Source organism: Equus caballus, chromosome 11, assembly GCF_041296265.1.
Source record: "Equus caballus isolate H_3958 breed thoroughbred chromosome 11, TB-T2T, whole genome shotgun sequence".
Classification (NCBI taxonomy): Eukaryota; Metazoa; Chordata; class Mammalia; order Perissodactyla; family Equidae; genus Equus; species Equus caballus.
Window position 1 is genome coordinate 5002671 of NC_091694.1, and position 24389 is coordinate 5027059.

Here is a 24389-nt window from a genome sequence, read left to right on the forward strand (position 1 = left end):
GACACCCTGCACCGCTGGCTCAGCCAGGAATGCTGTTTTCTCCCTTCTTTGCCTGGTTAAATCCTACTCTCTGCAGACTTGCTGAAACAGCCTGGGCTCCGGGAAGCCCCCTGGCACCCGCACACTGTTCCTCAGTGGCTGCCCACCCACCATCCTGCTCCTGAGGCAGAGCCAGCCTGACCAGTCCCAGTGGGCCTGGTCTGCGAAGTATCTGCCGCTAGAGGAAGATGTTCCAGGACATGCCCGAGGCTGTGCCCTGCCCGCTCCGATGACCCAGGGCGGTGCCACCCTGAGCAGACAGCCCCTGCTCGTCCCCTGGAGCCAGGACCACCTCCTTGCCCATCCAGCACCAGCTGTCATCAAGATCCGGATGAGCCCGGTGACGACCGTCTACCCGGCCACATCCTGTTTGACGCAGCTGAGCGTGAACACCTCACCCCCGGGAGGGGGATGTATCCGGTGGCAAAGGCCCTGGACCAACAGAAGACAGTAAGGAAACAGCCCCCCTGCCCCTCCCTGAACACCAGCCGAGCTTTTATCCCGACACACCGACACCACTGTGGTTGGGCGCACAGGGGTGCCTCCACAGGGTCAAGTGTAGGTGGACGGCAGAGAACACAGACTCACACATACCCAGGGCTGGAAGGGACCTCCAAAGGTCCTGTCCCTGGCCACTCAGAGTGTGGCCCAGTGCTGCAGGAAGTTCAGGGTCTCAGGCCCTCACTCCCACCCCGACCCGCTCAGTCAAACGTGTGCTCGAAAGAACGTGGCTGCCACTCACATCAGAGTGTGAGGAGGGCCGGTCTTATCCAACACGCCAGCCTCATCACAAGCCGAAGCCCTCCCCGTCCTGAAGCCCACTGACCACTGGGAAATTCTCATTCCAAAAGGAAAACCAGAAAGAACTGAAAGCAGGGACTCGAAGAGACACCTGCACACCCACGTTCCCAGCAGCTTATTCACAATAGCCAAGGAGGAGAGCAACCCGAGCGTCCAGTGCAGATGACCGGGCAAATAAACCGTGCTCAACACACACAATGGGGCATCGTTCAGCCTTGCCGAGGAAGGGCATTCTGACATGTTACAAACCAGATGTACTCTGAGGACATTGTGCTGAGTGAAACAGGCCAGTCACAAAAGGAGAAATACGGTGTGGTTCCTCTTACATGAGATCCCTAGGAGTCAAGTGCACAGAGACAGACAGGAGGACGGTGGGCGCCAGGGGCTGGGGCAGGGGGATGGGGAGTGAGTGTTTAACGGGGACAGGGTTTCAGTTTGGGAAGATGAAAGACTTCTGGAGCTGGATGGTGGCGATAGTTGCACAACACGAATGTACTTAAAGCCACTGAACTGTGCTCTTAAAAATGGTTAAAATGGTCAATTTTATGTTTACATATTTTACTACAATTAAAAATAATAACTTTTAAAATGTCAATCAAAAACCCAGAATGTTCTGCTCGTCCAACCCAAAGATGGCTTACGGAACATTTACCGAGATCCGAGTCCTGTGATCAGAACTGTACCCAGCTTCCATGGGGCTCACATCCCAGCAGGCACCCTTACACGGCCCCGTGGGGCCTGGGTCCTTGCTGGGAGGGCAGCAACAGCGCCCCACGGCCCAGGGCTCCCAACAGGTGGTGCGTCCCACAGGCGTGGGCACCACGTCCCTACAAGTTCCCCATGTGTGCAAGTCTGGGTCTGGGCCACCTCCTCCCTCACCAGAAGAAGAGTCCCAAACGGAGCTGCCGCAGGTATCCTGGGCTCCTTGTGCTCTCTTTGCCTCTGGTCATGCCCCTCCCTCCCTGGGGAGCAGGAGGAGGAAGACCCTCTGATGCAAGACCTCAGGAGAGCAGGACGCCCTCCTCTCACGCCCAGCACTCGCAGGGCAGCCTGCACGTCTCCTCGAGCAGGAGGCTGCCTGCCCCCAGCGACACCCTGGGACATGAGAGCCCATCCTTGGGTCTCAAACCCTTCCCGCCCCCATGAGCCTGCCCCGGTTCCTGTCCCCCTCATTTCCAGGCCTCCAGCCCCCTGTGTCCCAGGCTCACACGGCATACATTCTACACCACGGCCCATGCCAACCGATCCAGATCCAGGGGGCCCCTCTCAACCCAGAGGTTCCCCCCAAAGTCTAACTCAAGTGCAACCCACTGCATCCTGGTCCATCCCCAGTGGACAGAAAGGGCGCCAGACCCCGCCCCTGAGTCTTCGGACACCTGCGCTCGCGTATTCTCAGGTCTCCACGGAAGCACATCCCCCCCATATTCAGCTTCTTCCTCCAAGATTCCATGGCAAAGGCAGCTCCCCACCCCCGGTCCCCGCAGTGTGGACGCGGCGCTTGGCTACTCACCCTCCTGGCTCTTGGGTGGGGCTTCGGCCGCGGGCGGATGGGGCCTGGGCTCCAGTCTGCTCTGCAGTTGAGACATGGGGACGGGTTCTGAATTCTCCAGCGTCTGGGGCGGGATGGGGGAGGCGGGCACCTCTGCTGGCTTGGGCACCTGGATCTCAACCCTCCTGGGGGCTGCGTCAGCGGTGGGGGCAGTGGGCACCTCGGGGATCTTGGAGGTGGGGGTCTCCATCCTCCGGTGGGCCGACTCCTGGGACTTGACTAAGGTGATCTCCGTCCTCCGAGGGGCAGGCTCTGGCGTCTTGTGGCCCAGCCCCTCGGCCCGCTTGAGCCCGAACCGGGATGGCCCAGCGGCACCAGCGTTCTCCACCTGCTTGGACGAGATGTCGATGGAGATCTCGGTGCGCCGGGACACCGGCTCGGCCTTGGGCCCCGAGAGCTCCACCCTCCGCAGGGCAGCCTTGGGGGAGCGCTGGCTCAGGGAGTCCACATGGCGGGCTGCAGGCTCTGAGTTCTTCACACCCAGATCCTGGAATTTCTGGGTGGAGCTGGCCACCGTGGTCCGGAGCAGGGGAGTCTGGACCCTCCGGGGTGGGGTGGAGTTGGGCGTCTCGACCTCCTCAACCTCAAAAGATCTTTTCAAGGCTGAAAGATAAAGAGAGGAGGATGTGATGAGTGGACGGCTCAGGAACACCCGGGAACATCAAAAGGTAGCCAGCGGGGATGCTGCGGCAAGGGCCCCCGGGAGACTCTTGTACCCCATCACCTCTCAGAAAGAAAAGGGGACAGCCCCCCTCTACAAGGGGACTCAGAGACGCCAGCAATCTCGTGTTCTGGGAGAGAGAGAGACACAGCGCTGGAGCTCCGAGGACACGGGCCTCTGACCTGCCACGGCCACGGCACGGCCTCTCAGCTGCATCCTCTACAAGATGTTGTGGCTCAGGTGGCCTTCGGTCCTTTCCTTTATCCCTCCCTTCCTCCACCCAACAGACACCATCAGCAAACACCCCACCACCAGCAACAGTGGGGGACACACGTCCCCTGAATAATAGTCACAACCATAGGCAATCAGAATCACGATGGGAATGACATCATCACGTCAATAACAGCATGAAGAGCCAAGACGAGAATGTTTAATTCCGGGGAGGCACTGGGCTCCCTGAGCACGATCACCTTCACTCCCCACAAAACCCTATGACGTAGACACAGCACACATGGGGAAACTGAGGCCTGGGCGCTTAAGCAATGTGCCCAGTGGGGCAGAGAGTGAGTGGCAGAGCCAGACACAGCCCCGTTGAACTGCAAGGCCCAACGTTCTCACCACTTGGTCGTCTGTGGTTTAACACAGTTTCTGGCAGAATAACACAGACACCTCTGTGGTCCACACCACCTGACTTTCTTAGTCCTCACCCTCCTCTGCATCTTCCTCCATCCCATACTGCTCGCCCCAGCCAGACCTGGGCCCATGCTAGAGAGTGACCACGTGACTCCCGCCATCTCCATCAGGATCTGCCCCCTCCGAGGCAGTGGGGACAACGCCTGGGAAGCCGCCATCCGCACAGACTCTGCAGCCACGCTGCAAACGAGAACCAGCTGCTCCGGGTTACAAAGCCCAGAGCAGGAAGGGGCCCACGTGGCAGGAACGTTCACCAGCTCCTTCCTGGCTGGGCCCACAGCTCAGCCTTCAGTGGCCCACAGGGTCTCCCCAACCCCTCTCCCGCCTCACCAGCCCCTGGTGCTCGGAATTTCATGGGACCCCACCATTTCCTCCCCCGCCCACAGCTGGTCCCTGGCCCCCAAAAGCTCTTCAGGGCCATTTCAGCAGCCCCTCCCTCCAGGCTTCTTTCCTCCAAATTCCAACACAGCTCTCATCTCTTCCCAAGAGACAGCACCTCCTTCAGATGATGAGGGTATGGGGGGCAGCTGAATGGGTCGGGGGCTGGGGAGGATGTGCTCTTAAACGCTGGGGTGATGGAGGCCATAGTCCCCGATACGTGGCCGCCTGAACTTCCAATTCCCCAAATTGGCACCCCTGTGGGAGCCTCTCCAAGCCCTTAGGCACCCGTCCTTCTTGGTGGACAGAGGGCATAAAATCCTGGAATGCAGAGGCCCTGCAGGGACTGGAAATGTCCACGGAGGGAGGGAGCTGTGCAGATTTTGGGAGCTGGTAGGTCATCCCGTGCCCTGTCTCAGGGACACATCTGCTGCTCAGCCCCCTTGCTGCCGTGCAGGCATGCAGGCCCCGCCGGTGACCTCTGGCTGATAACATACGTGGCCAAGGGCAGCAGAGTCCTGAGCCAGGGCGCAGGGTGTGCCCGCACTGGGATCCCAACTTGGTGCAGCTCCGCCTCTCCACCGGGGCTCGTCACCGAGATGACGGCACAGCACAGACTGCCCATCCCAGAGGAGCCTGCAGTGCCCTGAGGAGAGGCCAGAAAGTCCGGAGCTGAATGCTGGGCGCTGCGTCCTCCTGTGGTGCCCAGGGCCGCCTGAGGCATTTGGTCTCCCCCTGTCTCGAGAGCACTGTCCAAACTGTCCCCAAACGGTGGCTCCTGTCTGTCTCTGAGCTCCCTAGAAGAGGGGTTGGTGCCCCAGCCACCTGGGCACGGGCATTTCCAGGCGTCCTTACTGGTGGTGGTTCCCTAGGGCTGAGTGAGAAAACAGAAACCAGGCAGGGGAGGGCCTTTTCTCAGGTTTGCCCCAAGAAGCTAAGACCCCTCCTGGAAGTCCTGGCGAGGTCTGGGCCCCCATTTGGAGAGGTCCCTCCCTGGGGAGTCCATCTGGAGGTATCCCCCACTGTCCACTCACAATTGAAGACCCTCCCTACAGATGCAGACTCGGGCATCTACCATCCCGATGCGGCGGCGACTTTGAGGGACCCGCCCCCACCCCGTCCCCTGAACTGAGCCAGCCCCAGGAACACTCCTCCTTCCTCCGGACGTCTGCGTGGCTCACTCCTGCCACCCCAGCTGTCTACACAAACGACTCGCACGCCCGTCCCCACGCGCCACCCTCTCTTCTCTTGCTGCTTCGAGTGTCTTCGTGGCGCATGTTCCCTGGCCCCGTACATCTGCGTGCTTATCGTCTGGCTTTCTCACCTGTCTGGGCGATTACCAGCCAGCATCGTCCCATCCCGTCAGTCCTATGCTCTGAGAGAACAGGGGCTGCTCCCACCATCAGGATGGTGACAGCTCAGCAAACGTCCGGGGTCGTTACAGTTGTTCTTGACAGTTTACGTCATCCCCCCAAACAGGCCCACCTCCTCCTTCTCTGAGTTCAAGTCCCCCCAAAGCCAGGCTCACCCTCACCCTCTCCCAAACCCTGCCCCCACCAGTTCACGCCACGTCATCCAGGCCAGGTCACGACCGTTGGGATTGGCTTCAGGGGGGTGTGTTTGGGGTCCCTGGGGACACAGCCGACGTCCCCTCCCCCGTTACACCACCAGCCAGCTCTCCATCCCTTTCTGGGCCTCAGGTGCTTCTAGACAGCTTAAAGGCTGGACCACATCACGGGTCTGTAACTGCGGGCACGGAGCCCTGGGGAGCCCCAGAGGACGGGCCTCAGCAGGGAGCCACTAGGTCTTCCCCCCCATTTCAGCCGGAGGAGCCCCACTTTCCTCTAAGGTCCTCCAGTGAGTTGAACCGTGTCCCCCAAAAACCTACGTCCCAGAACGCGTGATGTGGCCTCACTGGGACAACGGTCTTGTAGACGCAATTAAGGCAAGGATTTGAGATGACATCAGCCCAGACTTAGGATGGGCTCCAAATCCGCCAAGTGTCCTTATAATAGAAAAAGGAGGGGCATCTGAGCCCCAGAGGAGAGGTCATGTGACCTCGGAGGCAGCGGTCCAGCGATGCTGCCCCAGGCCAAGGAGTACCGGGGCCACCAGCGGCCTCGAGCTTCGGGAGAGAGCGTGAACCTACCCACACCCTGACTCTGGACTTCTGGGCTCCAGAACTGCGAGGGAATCCACTTCTGTGGTCTAAGCCACGCAGTTTGTGGTCATCATTACAGCAGCCACAGGACGTCAACACAGGGACCATTAGAAGGATGAAAGCCCTGGGCTGCAGGACTGTCAGGGACCCTTCCCACTGGCGCTGTCACCCCGTCCTGCACCCCAGCCCCAACCACACTCAACAAATGTACAACGGATGGGCCGATGGAAACGTGACTGAGCGACTCCAGAACCATCCAGGGACCCAGAGGAAGAAAAGCTGCCTCATTTTCTCTTTCCTGGAATCACACAAAACCCCAGGTGGTGGGAGAAGTCATCAGGGGAATAACACTGCTCTAAATTTACGCCAGAACATTCGATGATGAAACCAGATCATTTTTCAGGGCAGGCTTCGTGAGGGACGCCCATGCGCGGCTGCCTCCCCACGGAGGACGTCCTGACATGAGTAGCACCCAGCTGGGAAGAATTAGGAGACAGCCTGTCACGAAGGTGGCAGGACAGGGTCCTCCAGCATGGGGTTCTTCCCCCATGAGAGTCCTAAAAACATGTGCAGGGTCCTGCACACACACCCCCTTCCCGCGGGGGTAGAGGCAGAAAAGGGGTGTCCACATGTGGCCTCAGAAGCCAGCAAGAGTGCTCAAGAGGTTGTCGTTTTGCAGATTTGAAACCTCTGCATGACCGCACTCAGATCTGATAACCGTCTGCCCGAGGGACCGATGTGGCAGAAAAGCCGCCTTTCACTGGACCAACGCAGTGGGGAGTGGCGCTGGCTGCTCCCTCTCTTGTCTGCAGGATGTTAACACAGTGAGTGGGCATGCAAGTGACCCCCAGCTGCACATGACAAAGTGGACTGGCACAGAGCATCAGACAAATACGGGGCCGGGTCGTAGTGGAAGGTCCCCCACACCGCCCCTGGGAAGGAAAAATACGGCCATCTCGCAGAGGGCAGGAGGTGCTCACCTCTGCGGACACTATTTCCAAAATAAGGATGCCCCCCTCCTCCCTCCTCTGAATTCAAGTCCCCCCAAAGCCGGGCTCGAACCTCCTCTGCTCCCCAAAGCCCTCCTGGGCCCTTCTCCATTCTGCCCTCCGCAACACGCACAAGAGCCTAAAGACGGCTTGTGCGCTGGGCCTCCGCTGGGAATTCATCCCAAGGACACGATCAGAAGTACAGAAAGATTTATTGTACGAGCACGTTTGCATCAGCACGAAAACAGCAAATGCTGGAAACAATTCGGGTTTACGTAGATTTTCTAAACCCATATGCTGAAGTCCTGCGCAGTCATCAAAATCACAGTTTTGAAGATGAGAAATGCTGAGAATATTAAGTAAAAATAGCAGGATACAAGATGTATGCAAAGACCCTGCTTTCATCTCACACACACATGTGCAGCGCGCACGCACAGCTCACAGAAAGCGCCGTCTCTGGATGGAACGAAGGTGCGTGTTTTTCTCCAGCAGACTCTCCTGCCTTCTCCCGACGGCCTACACTGAACGCAGGTCCCCTCATATTTTCAGGGGATAAAACTATCAACGTGGTTTTAAAAAAGCAGACCTTGCCGATTTCAGGAGGGGGGTGTGGGTGACCACACGCTGGCGGCCCGCTCCATGCCTTCCCCAGAGCCTGGCCCTCCCCATTATTGAGCCCCTCGGGTCCCAGGCAGAGGCCGGAGCCCCCTCGCCAGAAGCAAACCTTCCCGGCAGGCAGGCCACCGAAGCAGGAGCAGCCTGGGTCTGGGCCTGTTTAAGGAGGAATGTGCTGCACACAAGGGGCCATTGTGAAGGCCGCTGCTCTGACCGCAGGCTGCCGGCCAACCTCTCCCGGCTCCCGAGCGCTTCCTGGTGCACACGGCGGGCCTCGGCCTGAGCAGGGGGCTCCGGCAGGCCACGGAGCCCACTCCAGCCGGGAACAAATGTCAGGCAAAGAAACGCCGGGGCCCAAAGTCAGAACGAACCCACCCACAGCTCCTACGGGAGGGGGCAGGTGCTGCTGTCCGGTGTAGGGGCCGGTTCTGGGCTCGGGCTCCAGGAGCACCCGCCCTGAGCAAACAGAGTGCCTTCCAGGGAGCAGCAAAGCAGGTTCTGTCCCTGAACAGGGCAGCCACCCAGCAGCCACAGTCAGGGGCCCGGGGAACCCAGAAGGATGGTGCCAGGCTGAGGGTGCCTCCTTGCTCTCTGTCCTGAGCCCACAGGAGAAGCCACAGGAACCCCCCAAAGGCGACTGCACAGCGGTCAGGACACTCCGAGCGGGTCTACGAGCATGTGCCACCCCTGGGGTGAGCTGGATGCAGCCCCTTGTCCTGCTCTCCTGTGAGGGCTGGAGGGGAACTCAGACAGGGCCTTGGGGTGGGCAGAGGGGGTCTGGCTGTGGCGGACAGGGAGCTGGGAGGGTGCAGGTGGGGCAGGGAAAAGCCATTGGAAGGAAGAGGAATCAGGACAGTGGGCCATTTAAATAACAAATCCTCCAAAGGGAAGGAACCCAAGGGAAGAAAGCTGAAGGGACCCAGCTGAAGAATGAGTGAACTGGGGACAGCGGGGGCTGGGGACAGGGTAACGCCAGGCAGAGGGAAGTGCGGGACACAGGCCCTGTGTGCCTTGAAGGGAGAGCCAGCCAGAGGATGGCGGGGAGGATGGCAGGGTCCTGCGGCCCTGAAGCAGACGGCGCCTCTTAGGTCAGGGCCAGGAGCCGGGCTCCCACAGGAAAGTGACCCGACCACAGCAAGCCCCAAGCCTCCGCTTCCTCGTCTGCTGAGCTGCAGGCACTGACAGGATGACATGGTGGTGCCCGTGCAACGATCATTACTGCTGTTGGTACAATTATAATTGGTACCATCTGTATGTGTGCACCCCGTGGTGGGCATGCACCATGCACATGTGGTCACTCCACCGACGGCTGAGACTGCACTCGCTTTACCCGTCCGTGTCCATCACAGCCACAGCCACGGGCCATTATCTGCCCCTCTGCCCTTGGGCCTCTCCTGGTGCCCAAGCCTGGAAGGCAGGAAGAAGTTAACACTGCTCCGTGACTCTGGCAGCCTTTAGGCCCTAACTGGAGGGTGGGACAACTCTGGGGTGCACGGTGCAGAGTCCCCAGCACCCACCGTGGGGCTGAGCTCCAGTTGCCCACAGCCAGGGCCTGCTCGAAGGCCCCTTATAGGTCATCTCCCCTCTGTTTCACTCCCACACTCGGGGACCCCCGGGATCACCTCCCCCTTGAGTCCTTGTCTCAGAGGCTCCTGGGGGCTCGGAGCACCCCTGAGGGTTCGGTGGAGGAGGGGATGGCTAAGGGGGCAGGTAGGGCAGAGGTGGGGACGCAGGCTCAGCACAGAGGAGGACGCAGACAGGGAAAGTGGGAGGGGAGTGCCCTCAGGAAGCAAAACTGTCCAAAAGGAAGAGCTTAAAAATAGACGCTGAGGCCGCGCAGAACTGAGCGGACGGTAAACAGCACGTCAGCCAAGCAGCACCGTCGGCGAGGCACGTGTGTTTAACAACAATGACAACGACGGCAAGAGGCAAAGTCCACACAAAGGAAGAAGGCGGGAAGGTGCCGGAGCCCACAGCTCAGCATCCCTTGCCCTTTGCCTTCCCCACGGCCAGGCCTGGCTGCTGCAGGGCCTGGCGCAGTCTAGGAGCTGCTCAGAGCCGTGCCCTGTGCCCTGTGCCAGCCCCATTCTGCCTCCAGCTCCAGCTCGGGGCCCCACATGGTGGCCGAGGGCTGATGGCTGCCCTGGGCTTGTCTGCACACGTGGCCAGCTGAAGGCAACCTGAGGTATGCGGGCAGCGTGCACACGGCCCCAGGTCCCGGGCTGTCCCACCAGACACAGGCCTGCATTTCAGCATCCAGCACAGTCTGACCAAGGGTCTGCCCTGTGGCCTCTGGACAAGGAGGAACCAGCTGGACCCACTTCCACTTAGCCCCGGGGAATGTGCAGGGAGAGCAAACAGTGTCCCTGAGAACTTCAGATTCACCAGGGTCTCGACGCCCAGGGGAGACCACTCGGCCCCAAGTAAAGAACATGAAGTCACCCCCCTGCCCCTCGATTTATTCTGGTGACTGTCTTTTGCTCTGGGTGTTAGGAGGAGTTGCTTTCTCTCTGCATCTGGTGCCCTGGGCCTGGGAGACACGAGCGCTCCGGGGGCCCCTCCCCCTCACGGCCTCCACCCAGGCGGCCTGCGGAACAGGATGGGCGAAGGAGCGGGTCTGACATGCCCCACATGGGCTGGGTTTCCCTCATGGGGCCGAGAGAAACCAACGAGCCCCCTCTGTCCTTCCCAGGCCGGAGCTGCTGCGCCGCCACTCGCTGAGGGGGACCCTCCACGCATCCCGCGGAGCACAGCAGCCCTTCCCGGCCCGTGACATTTTCGGGCACAAGAAAAGTGCAAAGTGGGAAGCGGAGAGCTGGTGACCCCAGCCCCTCCACTCGGGACACAAACAGGACTTCCCGTGACGGGCAGGGAGCCCAGTGGCAGCTGTGGTCACCAGCTAGCCCCCTGGATCGATCCCAGACCTCCTCTTCTCCCCAAATTCATGATGTTACTTTCTGGAAGAAGCCCTCTAGCAACCTGGCAGTGAGGACGTCGGGGAAGCAGCCCCAGCTCCCAACCCCCTCCCCGAGTCTAGCCACCCAGAACAGGACAAGAGGTCCTATCCAGTTCCTTTACAGCAGCTTCCAGAATCTGCTATGCTGTCTGCAGAGGACACTGGTCCAACAGTGGTCCCCAAAATGGTACGTCTAAGTCCTAACGCCCGGAACCTGTGAAAGTGACCTTATTTGGGAAAAGGGTCTTTGCAGGTATAATTAAGGTAAGGATCTCGAGGGGAGACCATCCTGTATTAGGGTGGGCCCTAAATCTTCCTGGAAGACAGAAAAGAAGACACATGGAGAAGGCCACGTGAAGACGGAGCAGAGATGGGAGGGATGTGTCTACCAGTCAAGGGACGCCAGGGACCAGCGGCAAGACCAGAAACTGCGAGAGGGGCCTGAACAGACCCTCCCTCGGAGCCTCCAGCAGGAACCAACCCTGCCCACCTCGATCTCAGACCCGGCTCTGGAACTATGGGGGGCTAGGCCTCCCCTGTTTCAAGCCCCCAGGCCGCGGCACTCTGTGAGAGCAGCGCCAACACAGCAGCCGAAAGAGGAGGAGGACTTCCGACGCCACTCGGTCTGCTTCTCCAGCTGTGCATCCTAAGCCACTCCCCGTTGTGATCCTCCAGCTCTGAGAAGGGGACACAGGTGCCCTAGATTCAGTCTGGCCTGGCGGGAAGGAGCCTCACGCCCCTTGGCCCACGTCAGCCCCCTAGCTCCCCCGACCCCTCACAGCTGGTGAACGCCACCCTCCACCCCACGGTCCCTTCCTGCCACTTGCCCCTGCCTGGCCTCAGGGCTCCCCCCACGTCTGCCTGGGGCGAGGGCCCATGCATCCAGCCCACTGTCATCAGTCAGGGCGCCTCTGCACTCCCAACAGGGTCCCAGCTGGGGCAGCAAGCGATCTGGTTGCCCTACTTACAGCGGGTGAATTACCGGTGTTCACCTCCCCCAACAGGGAAGGGTCCTGGGCAGACAGCACAGCCGCTCCTCCGCAGGTGCCATTGAAGCCACATAGTGACTTCTGCGTCAAGAAATCTCCCTACGTGGAGTAGAACCCCAATAAAGGCTCTGAGGAACCCACTTCCCAGGCCTGGGGCCAGCCATGCCTCGCAGGGGGCCACTTCCCCGGGATGAAGGCCTCTCTGTGCTGGCTCCCCCCATCGGCCCAGTCCCCCTGGTTCCGACAACCCCGGGCCATTCCGGGCAGACTTTAGAAGTCAGCTGAAGAGGCTGGACTTGCTTTTTTCCTTGACTAAAAGCTACAGGAACATGAGCATTGAGAATGACCTGCGCTGATGGACCCATCTCCCCTCCTCTCTCACACCCACTGTTGGTCTCTCCACTGACCACGCTGTGGTCCCTCCTCCAGAGCAGCAAGGGATGCGGGCCGCAGCTCCGAGTGCAGAGATGCGGGAAGAGGGGGAGGGGTTTCCTGACCCAGGGTGGGGACAGCAGGGCGGCTTCTTGAGACGGGTGGGGATGTCTCCCTGAAAGGCTGAGGAGCAGGGTCTAAGGAGGATATAGGGCCGCCCTCCCCCCCCCCCCCCCCCCCCCCCCCCCCGCCCCGGGACAGATGACCTTCAGCCTCTGCGGGTCAAAGGTTCCCTGATAAATAGCAGCCAAGAAGGGCGGGGGAAGCCCCTGGGAGGAGGCTGACTTCAAAACCCGAAACCACAGGCAGAAGCTCCAAGGGCCTCACGGAGTACAGAGCCCTTTAACCTGCCAGCCCCGACCCCGGGGTCCTGTCCAGGAGAGAGAACTGCCTTGCAGGTTCCAGGATGGAGCACAGGCCCTCCCGGCACGAGGGGCCCCAACCATCGTCTCAGCCCATCTCCTCCTCCTTTCTACCTCCACCCTCCAGCCGTCCCCGCTTCCCAGATGGGGAGCCCCCCAAGTGCTACACCTTGGGATGCTGCCCAGCCCCCTGGACCATGAAGCAAGGACCAGCCCATTGCGCCCTCCATGAAAGAGGCTCCGCAAACCAACTCTCCCTCGGTCCCCGCCTCGTGGGCTCTCTCCCACGTGACTAAGCTGGGTGCAGACCAGGACCTGGAGACCCTCAGGGACATGTCGGTCAGCCTTGATGTCACTGGACTGAGCTGCCGGGCTGGCGGTCAGCAGGTCCAGTTTCCTGCTCTTCCCTTCTCGGTTCTCAGCCCGGCAACCATGCACCCGGGTGGTGGTCATCCCCGATCGGCTGGGGCACAGGCACCACTCCTCCTTCCTCACCCCCACTGAGTACTGGGTGAAAACAGTAAAAGCACTTAAAAAAATGCAAAAAAAAAAAAAAAAGCCTAACACTGGGGGCTTGGCCCAGGTGGAGCCCTCCATTAATCACGCCACCTGCCGAGGGACGCCAGAGGGACGGACGGGACTTTGTGCTGTGGCCTGGGGGCGGGCAGCAGGTGGGTGCTGCCCAGGCCAGTATGAGAGGTGGCCTAATTACAGGGCAGGGCAACCCCAGGCAGCAGAGTTCAGGCCCCAGTCAGCCTCCGGTCAGAACAGCACCCAGGAGTCCAGCTGCTGCCCTGGCCCACTGAGAAATGAAGTGTGGAGGGCATGACCCCAAACTGGCCGTGCTGGACTGGACAACAAGCTGGAGACTCCATGACCACAAAGCCCTGCGTGCACCAAGATGGCCTTTCAGATTCGGCTCCTGCTGGTCCTGAGAGTGGGGTGGACCTGGTCTCTATCCTCAAGGACACGAGGGGTTTGGCAAAGAAGGAGGGGCACAGAAACTAAAACAAGGAGGCGGGTTCATTGCGTGGGAGAGGCCACAACCAAACACTGAGAAGATTCTGGAAGGGGCCCCGAGGGAGCAGTAGCACCTCCACCAGATGGGCCACCCGGCTATTCCAAAGAGCCCAGGTGGGGCCCGAGCAAGGCCGCCTGCAGGGCTCTCACACTCGAGGCCCTCCTGGGCTCTCACCAGGGGTGACAAACTCCTGGCAAACTCCACACACCCATCCAGAACTCGAGAAGACCCCTGGAAACCTGAAGCGAGCTGGGCATGGCCTGCAGGCTGGGACAGACCACCGGGCAGTGGGTCAGAGGGTCGGATGGGACGCTACCACACTCTCTTTATACAGACAAGGAGGCCGAGGCCCGGGGAGGCCAATGGTCACTCAGAGTTTGGCCATGAGGGACATCCAAGCCTGGTTTCTGGATCCCCACTCACCCCACACCCAGAGCTCTGTGGCCCCCGAGATGGGCCGCTGTAGCGCGCTGACAGAAGCCCCACAAAGGTATGTCTGTGCCCTCATCACAGAACCTGTGTGTGTGACCGTATTTGGAAACAGGGTCTTTGCAGATCTAATTAAGAGTCTCGAGATGAGATCATCCTGGATTGAGAGTGGGTCCTAAATCCAATAATGAGTGTCCTCCTGAGAGAGAGACAAGGAGAAGACAAGAGACACAGAGGACAGGCCGCGTGAAGACGGGGAAGAGGCAGGAGGGATGTGTGTACAAACCCAGAACACCGAGGGGTGCGGGCACCCAGCAGCCAGGAGAGAAGCCTGGGACGCGCTCCGCCTCGAGCTCCAGAAGGAACCAACCCTGCCCATACCCTGATTCCGGACATCTGGCTGCAGAACTGTGCTGGAAGCCCCCACTTTGTGGTGCTGTGCTATGCGGGCCACAGGAAACTCATCGCTCACTCTGACGCCATCCACCAAGCCTTCTCTCTCACCAGCAGCCCCCGACCCGCCTCTGCCCCGAGGCTCCCAACTGCGCAGGGCACATCCAGCCGCTGCCTCCAGGCAGCAACCAACTCACGCTCTCCTTGTTTCGTTCTTATGAGCCTCCAGGTGTTCACCTGCGCCACACAGTTTTAGGGGAAAAACCTCCTAAAGGATGAAACAGACCGTCCTCTGGGCAGGGTGGGCACTGTGCCCCAACCCCCCCCAGAGAGTGCCCAGCCCTCACTGTGAGCCCGGAAGGCGTCTTCCTTCTGCCTGCACTTTCTTCCCGAGAGACGAAGGGCCTCTGGACCCTCCGCTCCCTGCCTGCTGGGCCCCAGGTGGACAGAAAAACTACCCCCTCCAGGGCCATACCCCATAAACGGACAAACCCTCAACTCTCCTTACAGCCTGTGGGAGAAGGAAAAAATGAGAGCTGTTTACAGCAAACTCCAAACCGTCAGTGCCTGAGAGCTCCTGGGAGACCTCCCCCACCCCACCCCACCCAGCCCCATGACCTCTGACCTGCCTGCCGGCCACCTGGGGCCCAGCTACTAGTCATCACCTCCCAGATTCCCACCTTGTGAAGCCCCCAGACAGCCAGGCCCTGCCAGGCCACCAGCTGCAGGGGACTTGGAGGAGGAACAGGGCCAAGCCCTTACCCACCTAGAAACTGCCTGGGGTCCACCACACCAGCAGAGACCCAACCCACCCACCGGCCTCAAAGATCCCCGAGGGAGACGTCCAGGGCAGCAGAGGGAAAGAGCCTGCAGGAAATGGGGCTGCAGGCAGGAGTTACGCTTTTCTTAACTAAAAATGGAGAATTTTAGCCAAGTTGTCCTCGGCATGACTGCCCAGTGTGGGAGGGTCAGGGAGCTCTGCAGACGGGCCAGAGCTTGGGGACTGCCGGGAGAGGCACTGAGTCACCAGAAGTGCTGTCTCCGCCCCACCCGAGCCAGGCAGATGACCCCTCTGGCCTCAGTTTCCTGGTGACAGACAGGAAGGGCTGGACTGAAGGGCCCCTTCCAGCTGGGCCACTGTAGGCCCCAGCGAAGGCCGTTTAGAGTTCTGCACCAGCTCCAAGTGAGTCTTGCTGCTCCTGTAACAACTGGGCCCAGCAATTCCCAACACGGGGCAGAGCTGGAGGAGCCCGCCCACGGGGGACAGGGAGGGCCAGCCCACCTCCCCTCCTGGGCAGACGGGCAGGACCAAGGCTCCGGCCACATTCCTCTGCGGCCGAAAATGCAGCTGCCTTCGGTGCCTGCAGAGGTGTCCCCAGCAGCCTGCGCCTTCAGGCAAAGCTGCCTTCACCCCACCCAGCTCCCCACTCCGGAGCTGGAAAGAGCCAGCAGGGACCCCGTGGCCCTTGCTCTGTGCCACCCACTAGGGGACCAGTCACTTCCTGGGTCTCTCAAACCGGCGTGGGAGTTCGGATTGGATAAGCTGTTTTTCTTTTTGACAATGAACTTTTAAAAATGATATTTATTGCTGTTTTCCTGACTGTAAAAGCAGTTTACGTGCAATGCAGAAAATCTGCAAAACACAGAGAAAAACACCTATAAACCCAAGTCCCAGAGAGCCACCGTCAACATTTTGGCCTGCGCCCTCCAGTCCTCTGACTGTATATGTATGTGTGTGTTCTTCAACGGGCTCGTGCGTGACAGGCTCTGTGCTGCTCTCCACGTAGCATCACGCAGCTCCAAGCTCTGCACGTTCCCACACTCATTCTCTACATTCCTTTGCAGTTCTAAAGTTCTGGTTCCAGATCATTCTCAGCTCTGACTGTTGATCAGAATCATTTCTGGGTCTTGTGAAAAAACAGACTGCTGGCCCCTGCCTCTTGGAGGTTCTGGCTCAGGAAGGCCGGGTGGGCCTGGCACCCCAGGGTGTGTCCCAGGGGCAGGCGGTGAGGACCTCTGCCCTCCCGTGGGCTCACAAGCCTCCTCCCCACCACCACCGCCCCCTCCTGAGAATCCTCAAGGAGAAAACCCTAAGCACCAACCACCTTGGAGGCAGCCCTGGCCAGTAACCCCACACACCCCCACCTTTCCAAAAGTCACCCAAGGTCACTGTCCAGCCTCAGTTGCCACCACTCGGCTCCCGGGTCGGTCACAAACCAAAGGACGTACTGGGCACTGCTGGGAGCAGAGGTCCATGTGACGAGGAGGCGTGTCAGTCACAAGGCCCCAAAACCTGCCCAAGGCCCACGCTGTGTTTACCTTACAGAGAACATCCAAGAGGCCCAGGGCCTCCAAGATAACTCACCTGCTACAAGGTAACTCGCAGGCAGGGGAGAGGCCGGCGCTGCCGGCCAGGGCCCCACCTTGAATCTCCCGCTCTTCCCTAGAACAGTGGTCACATTGCTCCCCGATGGACGGTCACCCTCCTGAGGAGCCAGGCTTGCTCATGCTTGTCCCTGCTATGGGCTGAATGTGTCCCCCAGATTCATACGTTGAATTCCAACCGCCAGGTGATGATGGTAGGGGTCGGCCTTTGGGAGGTGACGAGGTCGTGGGGGTGGAGCCCTTGTGACGGGATTAGTGCCCTTTTAAAGGAGACCCCATGTGGACACGGCAAGAAGACACAGCTACCAACCAAGGTTCTCACCAGACACCAGGTCTGCCGGACCCTTGATCTTGGGCCTCCAGCCTCCAGAACCGTGAGGAATAGACGGGTGCTGTTCAGGCCGCCCAGTCAGCGGTATTTTTGTTATCGCAGCCTGAATGGACTAAGACAGGCCCCCTTTCCACTAGGGCCTCGGGCCCTGCCTGGCACGTCCCATAATTCTAAAGCGTTTGTTGCTTTGAGGCTTTAACGGTCTCCGTGTCCTGAGCGCCCTGGTTCCGTTCACTCATTCGATTCTCACGAAGACATAGCAATTTTACCCGCGCCCTCACTTCAGATGGGAAACCGAGGCACGGAGAGGCAGGAGCTGAGCCAGCATGCTGAACCACCCCACCTCCAAACCCCGCCCCGGCCCACAGAGCCAGACTCTGAAAGCAGACGGTGCCCCCTATGCACCGGCTCTGTGTACATGGCCCCTCCCAAGCCTCCCAGCCACCCAGCAAGGTGGGCACTGTTATTCCTGCTTCAAAAACGTGGTCACCGAGGGCTGGCCCTGTGGCCTAGTGGTTAAGTCCAGCATGCTCCAATTCAGCAGCCCAGGTTCGGTTCCCAGGCACAGACCTACACCACTCGTCAACGGCCATGCTGTGGCAGCATCCCACAAACAAAATAGAGGAAGACTGGCACAGATGTCAGCTCAGGATGAATCTTCCTCAAGCAAAAAGAGGAAGATGGGCAACAGATGTTAGCTCAGGGCCCATCTTCCTCAGCAAAAAAGAAAAAAACCATAGTCTCCATGTTGGAGAGCTGCAAGGCTGGGAGTGGAGTAGAGGCAGCCCCCGCCAGACCCCAGGCTCTGGATCCCTGGCTGTTCCCATCCACCAGGGACAAGCCGACCAAGGTTTCCACATAGCCAGGCAGGGTATGCATAAGCGAGGGGGCACCAGGGAGGGCTGGGGGCAGGTTTCAGCAGTAGGAAGCAATGGACGATGCAGGTATGGGGTCAGGAGGACCTGGGTCTGCCTCCCGGTGTGGCCTTGGGCCAGCTGTGACCTGTGTGAGGCTCTGTGACCTGTCAACCTTGCTGGGCTCCAGGAGGACTGAGAGACGCATATAGAAAGTGCCCATCTCAGGGCCTGGCACACAGTAGGTGCCCAGTAAAGGAGCCGGTTATGGAAAAGAAGACCCGCACAGTCAGAGGAAGCGCCTGTGAGCCACTGGGGGGGAGGGGGGACAGCTGAAAGGGCCGGCACTTGGGTCAGAGACAAAGAATGCGGGAGGGAGGCGGGGAGGGAGAGGCCGCCCCGACAGCTGGCTCCAGGGCAGCTGTTTGCAGGAGCCTGGCTTCACCATTAAATATTAGGAGAGATGTAAATATTTGAGGGGGGCCCCCCAGCCCAGCCTCTCGGGGCTGCAGCCAGGGCAGGCAGGTTTCCTCCGGTACCAGTGTCCCCATCCCCCCAGGCGCCCCAAGACTTGGGCCGGAGTTGGGGTGGGGGCAGCAACCCAGGAGGAAGGGGACACAAGGCCCCCTCCCCTCTCTTTGCTGCACCAGGCCTGCAAAGGTGCCCAGGAATGATGGCCTTCCCCATCTCCCCCGTGAGGGGCCCCCGGCCTGCCAAGGGTTTCTTTTCAGTTTTGCAGAAAAACAAAGCAGACCTTTCTGGGGTCTTCTGATGGAGGCCAGGGGTCCAAAGCTGCCACTCCAGACTTCAGCCCACTCCACCCCCACTAAGTTAATACCCGCTGCCTCTCTGCCGCCTGGATCATTCACTACCCACGCCCCTGCCGGCTCTCTCAGCCCCCTGACCAGGAGGACAGGAGCCTGGATCCTCTCCATGTCCCCACTTACACTTGCAAGCACAGCCCTCTGTTCCCACCTCCTGTCTCAGTGCCGAGAGCACCTGGGCCAGGTATGGGCCCAATAGGGTCTCCCCAACAAACTACATGTTGGCAGAAATCGCAAGAGAAGCCAGTCAGCATCATGTGCCTGGAGACCCTGCCCGGTAAACTACCCGGGACTCTGGTTAGGTGCTCCCTCCTCCAGGAAGCCCTCCTGAACCTACCCCTCTCTTGGGCTCACGCCTGGAGCCCCAGAACCTAGAACAGAGCTAGCACTTAGCTGGCGCCCACAGACAGCTGTTGAATAAACAAATGAACGAGCCGGCCGCCCCTCCCACCGCGGCGATCCTCCTCCTGGCCTGACCGAGGACGGAGGGACTCCAGCACTTCATTTTGAACTGAAGGAAAAATCCAAAACCCAGCCACTTTAGTATACTCCTTCCCCTGACTTTTAACGTGGGCCAGGAGGCAGGCGACAGCAGAAGAGGCTGCCCCTCCAAGGCTGGTTTGGAGCCAGGAAAACTTGTATGCTTTTACTGTAGATAATATCGGTCTCCGGGGGACCCAGGGCAGGGGCCCAGCCCACCCCTCGCGGGGAAACTGCCCACCCACGTGGAAAGGAGGGCCAAAGATCCGTGCTCAGAGCTGCCTTCCTGCACCCAGGGTGGGGCCAGCGAGGGTACCGGACGAGAGCCTGCCTGGGGAGTAAGGAAACCCATCAGGACGGTCAGAACCAGAAACGTCTGCAACTTCCAGGTCGCTGCCTGAGGGAGGGGAGTCAGCAAGGCGGCCGGACCCTGGCAGACTCACGCTGCCCGGGACTGCTTCTCTTCTCGCCGAAAAGAAAGAGGAGACTGGTCCACCACTAACCTCCCGCGAGCAGAGAGGGGGCTGTCTGTTGCCTAGGTGGCTCCCTTCCAGCTTCCCAGGGGACCCTCAGCTGCAGCCTCCCACAGGAGGTGCGTCTCCTGGGGTAGGGACACAGGAAGCTCTAGCTGTGTGGGCGTGGGGGGGCACTACTGCGTTCAAGGCCAGGCCCTTGATTTTCTGGGTTTTGCACCCCAGTGCCGCACACCTGCATCCCCAGCTGGCCCAGAGACACCAGGGGCCCGGAATGCCGGGACGGGCTGTTAGAGACTCAGGAGACAGGGGATAGGCAGGGAAAAACCCCAAACTCCAGCAAGAAAGAGGCAGGGCGAGCGTATTTCCCAGCTCCCCGCCTCCCCGGCAGCCCGGCTCTGGACGCAGCACCGGGGTGGGCGCGGAGGGCCCACTGAAATGGGGGCCATCCTTTTGTCCTGCTGCACAAATTTCTGGGCATTGGCAGCACTTTAAAAAATGACAACAGGGTTGGGGGTGGGGCCGGCCCTGCGGCCCTGCGCACGCTCCGCTTCGGTGGCCCAGGGTCGCAGTTTGAGGTCCTGGGTGCGGGCCTGCTCCACCCATCAGAGAAAGACAGGCACAGGTGTTAGCCCAGCAACAATCTTCTTCAAGCAAAAGAAAAAAAAAAAAAAAACCAGGAGGATGGGCAATGGATGCTAGCTCAGGGGAATCTTCCTCACGCACACACACACACACAAAATGACAACAGGGGACTGGCCTGGTGGCACAGTGGTCAAGTTCACATGATCCGCTTCAGCAGCCCAGGGTTCTTAGGTTCAGATCCTGGGCACGGACCTACACACTGCTCATCAAGCCATGCTGTGGCGGCATCCCACATAAACAAAGTAGAGGGAGACTGGCACAGATGTTAGCTCAGGGACAATCTTCCTCACCAAAGAAAAAAAAGAAAGAAAGAAAAGACAACAAACTTGAAGTTTCTAGAATGTCTCCTGTCCAGGCCGAAGCAAGCCTCCAGGCTCTGTCCAGACCAAATTAAACAGCCTGCGCCCAGATATGTCCTAGGCGCCAGGGGTGTCTAGGAGCCGACTGCTGGGTCTGTTTGGCTGGAGAGATTACAAATCCTCAGGCTTCTGGGACTGTGTTCCAGAGAGTTCCAGACCATCCAGTCTCACAAGCAACTCAGAGAACCTCCAAATTTGGGTAAAATCAAGAGGGCTTTGGAAAGAAAGCCACTGCTTCACCATCTTTCCTCAGTGGCTTTATCAAGAGAAAGCACAGGGACTTGCCTCCTGGCTGGGTTTCTGGGATGAATCAGAAGAAGTGAAACATCCCGGGGCCGCGACCTCCCACGCATGCCCCACCAGAAACCCCTGGCTGCCCAGCGCCCCTTTCCCCACCACCCCACCGTCCTACACACACCACCAGGTCTTCCAGGGTCTACTGCACGCAGCGCACTGTTCCAGCCACAGGACAGTGAGCAAAGACACAAAGCCCTGCCCTCGGGGGGCTCTGAGCCAGGTGGGGAGCACCCAGTCTGGCCGGGAAAAAGTTGGGACTCTGTGCTGGGTTTGGGGGCCACCATGGATCCCTTGGGCCTGGCCCCCAGGTCCTCGATGCTGGTCCTGTGCTCCTGTCTGTGCCCCAAAGGGACCCCTCTGAGCAGCAGGCCAGCCCACGCCCAGCACGGCGAGAGAGGGGCATTTGGCTGGTAAACTCAGGCCAGGAGCAGCAGGAGTGACAGCCGAACAGCGGTGCAGGGCTCATCTCAGACTGTGACAGCCCGACCTCTGAGCATGCAAAGAGAAAGAGGAAGCAGGGACCCCAGGCTGCTCGGCCAGTGCGAGCACACGAGGACTAGAGCACACCCGAGGGGCGGGCTGGGACTATGGTCCCCTGGCTGAGAAGTCCCTGGCTGCCACAGGCCAGCGTGCACCTGCACATTCGTACAGCCAGGCGCCGCATAACGACGTTTCAGTCAATGACAGACCGCATATCGGACAGTGCTTCCCACAAGGTTAGGACCACACAGCCTAGCACCATCTAGGTTTGTGTGAGTGACTCTGTGATGTTCCCACAACCACAAAATCACCTAATAATGGACTTCTCAGGATGTATCCCTGTCGCTAAGCGACGCGTGACCGTTTCCCTTGGCGACGCTCCATCACGAATGGGCCACGGTGTCACTGTTCCCCACCAGCAGGACAGCCTCCCCGCAGACTGGCCTGAGCAAGTGCCCACCACGTGCCGGGCACTGTACCTGCTGTGCCCACCGCTGACCCCGGGGCTCAAGCTCTGGGGGGCTTGTTTTTCCAGGCACGGAGGCCCCCACCCCGGGCCCGGGCTCCCTACGCCCTCAGCAGAGCAGCGGGGTGAGGAGCTACCTGGCCCCCAAGGTGAGTGACACACGGCTCTCCCCACTGGCCTGAGAAGGGACTGTGCTTCTTGCTCAGAGCTCAGTGCCACAGTCAGGACTCACACAGGGCTGCTGGACAAGGAGGGTGCCGGCCAGCAGGCCCAGTGCTGGATCCCATGGTCTTCGCAGTCGAGCCATCCAGCACGTGCCCACACCGCTGTTCACACTTGGCCCTTCAGGCAGGCCTGTGGTCCACCCATCTGTGACACTCTGCCGGGTGGGGGATGGCAGAGGAGGCTGGGATGACCTCCCCAGTGAAGGAACCCTGCAGCCCACACAACCCAGCCTTCGCTCCGACGGTGAGAGAGCTGTGGCACATCCGCACAGAATGTCTGCCGGGTGGAGCAGGGGCTCCCACAGTGTGGCCAAGAGCCTAGTATCTGCCAGACTCAGAGGGACCCCTGGGCAGTGCTGACCATGCTGTCCAGCCTCATCCCCCGGGGGCATCAGACAGGCCCTTGTCTGGGCCTTTGAACACCTTCCATCACCCAGATCCCTACATCAGGAGTCCACACCCACCCATCCGTGCAAACACTCGCCCCCCACCCTCAGCTCCAACAGCAGTGGCAGCACCCAGCACATTCCCATGAGCAGGACCCCGGCTCAGGGCTCTCTGTGTATCCCACCTAAACCAAGGACTACCCTCAGAAAGAGGTGTTTATAACCCCACTCGACAGAGGGGGAAACTGAGGCTCAGGAGCTAAGACACTTCCCCTACGCCACACAGCTTTCAAACGACAGAATGAGGTCGCCCCCTAAGCATTACACCACAGGGCTCTCGGCTGCCCTGTCCCCCTCGTCCCCCAAAGGCCCTCTCCCTTCGGATGCAAACTCCGCCCAACCGCCTCTTTTAATACCTGCCTGGAGACCCATGCCCTCCAGAAAGCCTTCCCGGACCGACACTGCACAGAGTGGGGTCTCCTGTGCGCACCCCCATCTCCGCCGGCCAGGGCTGACCCTCAGCCCAGCTGCGAAGCCGACCACAGAGGTGCCTCTGCCACCTGGCGCGCGCTGTCTGCTGCGTCCTCACAGGCAGGACAGCGGGCACGCCTGACCCCGTGCTCTGGACTTGAGCACCAGGCCAGCGCTGCAGGTGGCTGTCGGCCCGTGAGAGAGCTGACCCCTCTGAGCTGCGGAGCTGGCACCAGCAGAACCCCAGCAAGACCTACTCCAGTCCAGGCGGCTGAGTGAGCTCGTCGACTCCATGGCTCCAGCCTCCCCCCAGAGGGACGAACTGCAGGGACGTGGTATTCACAAGAGGCCCGAGTGTCGCTGAAAAGCAGGCTTCACCACTCAAGAGGCCCACTGGCACTAATTAGGGACGGGTCTGCACCCAGCACCAAGCAACAGGCTTTGTCCTCCAGGGAGGAAACAGGCACCTGGATCCAGCAAACGCAAGAGCCCATGTCCCAGAGGTGTCTGGGCTCCCAGACGAGCAAGCACATCTGCTTGTCCCATCGCCCCAGGAGACCCTCTCTCTGCTCCCACCCCATCCCACCCCACCCCCACCCCCTCTCCTGTCCCAGGCCCAGAGCCCGTACTGCCCCCAGGGCCCAGTTCAGAGGGTCCTCCCAGGGGACAGCGAAAATCTTAGGAGGCCAGACCTCCTCTAGGCGAGAGAACACAGCTCTGGGACCAGGCGCCCGGGTTCCGGGCCAGATTCTGTTTCAACAAACATCAAGGACTTTAGGATTCTCTCTCGTGCAAATCTGGTTACAGCAAACACGGCTGGCTGGCGGGGAAAGGAGGCCAACAGCTGGCACTTGGAAAGGCTTTTGTTACACAAAGACCCGCGTTGTAACAGCGTTTGCGATAACAGATCTGGCCTGCATCCACTCAAGAGCACGCCGTGCAACTGCCCGAGCCTCCACCAACCGGCAGCCAGAGAAACCAAGAGGTCACCCTCCTGCCACCGCATCACGTGGACAGCGGTGGGGGCCGAGGCCACCTCAAGGCCCATCCGTGCCGGGAAAAGTGGGAAATGAGACTCTCTAAAAAAATTCTATCGGCAAAATAGGAAACACTCTTCTTGCCCCTCCCTGGGGGATCTCCACAGCGCCCCGAGCCCATCCCTGAAGGGAAGGCAAAGGCGGGTGCAAGAGGCTTGTGTCCACGGAGGACACCTCCACCTCTCCGTCCCCAGGGGAGACCTGAACAT

General features: G+C 60.1%; 1 protein-coding gene across 6 annotated transcripts in view; it reads right to left on the bottom strand.

Annotated features, from left to right (window-relative positions):
- SEPTIN9 (septin 9) overlaps positions 1–24389 on the bottom strand; it is a 161500-nt gene that overhangs the window by 75907 nt on the left and 61204 nt on the right. For all 6 annotated transcript variants that reach the window (XM_023651940.2, XM_070225927.1, XM_070225928.1 and 3 more), the window contains one exon: positions 2351–2992. In XM_023651940.2, the coding sequence (XP_023507708.1) occupies positions 2351–2992 (642 nt within the window). The remainder of the gene's footprint in view (positions 1–2350; positions 2993–24389) is intronic.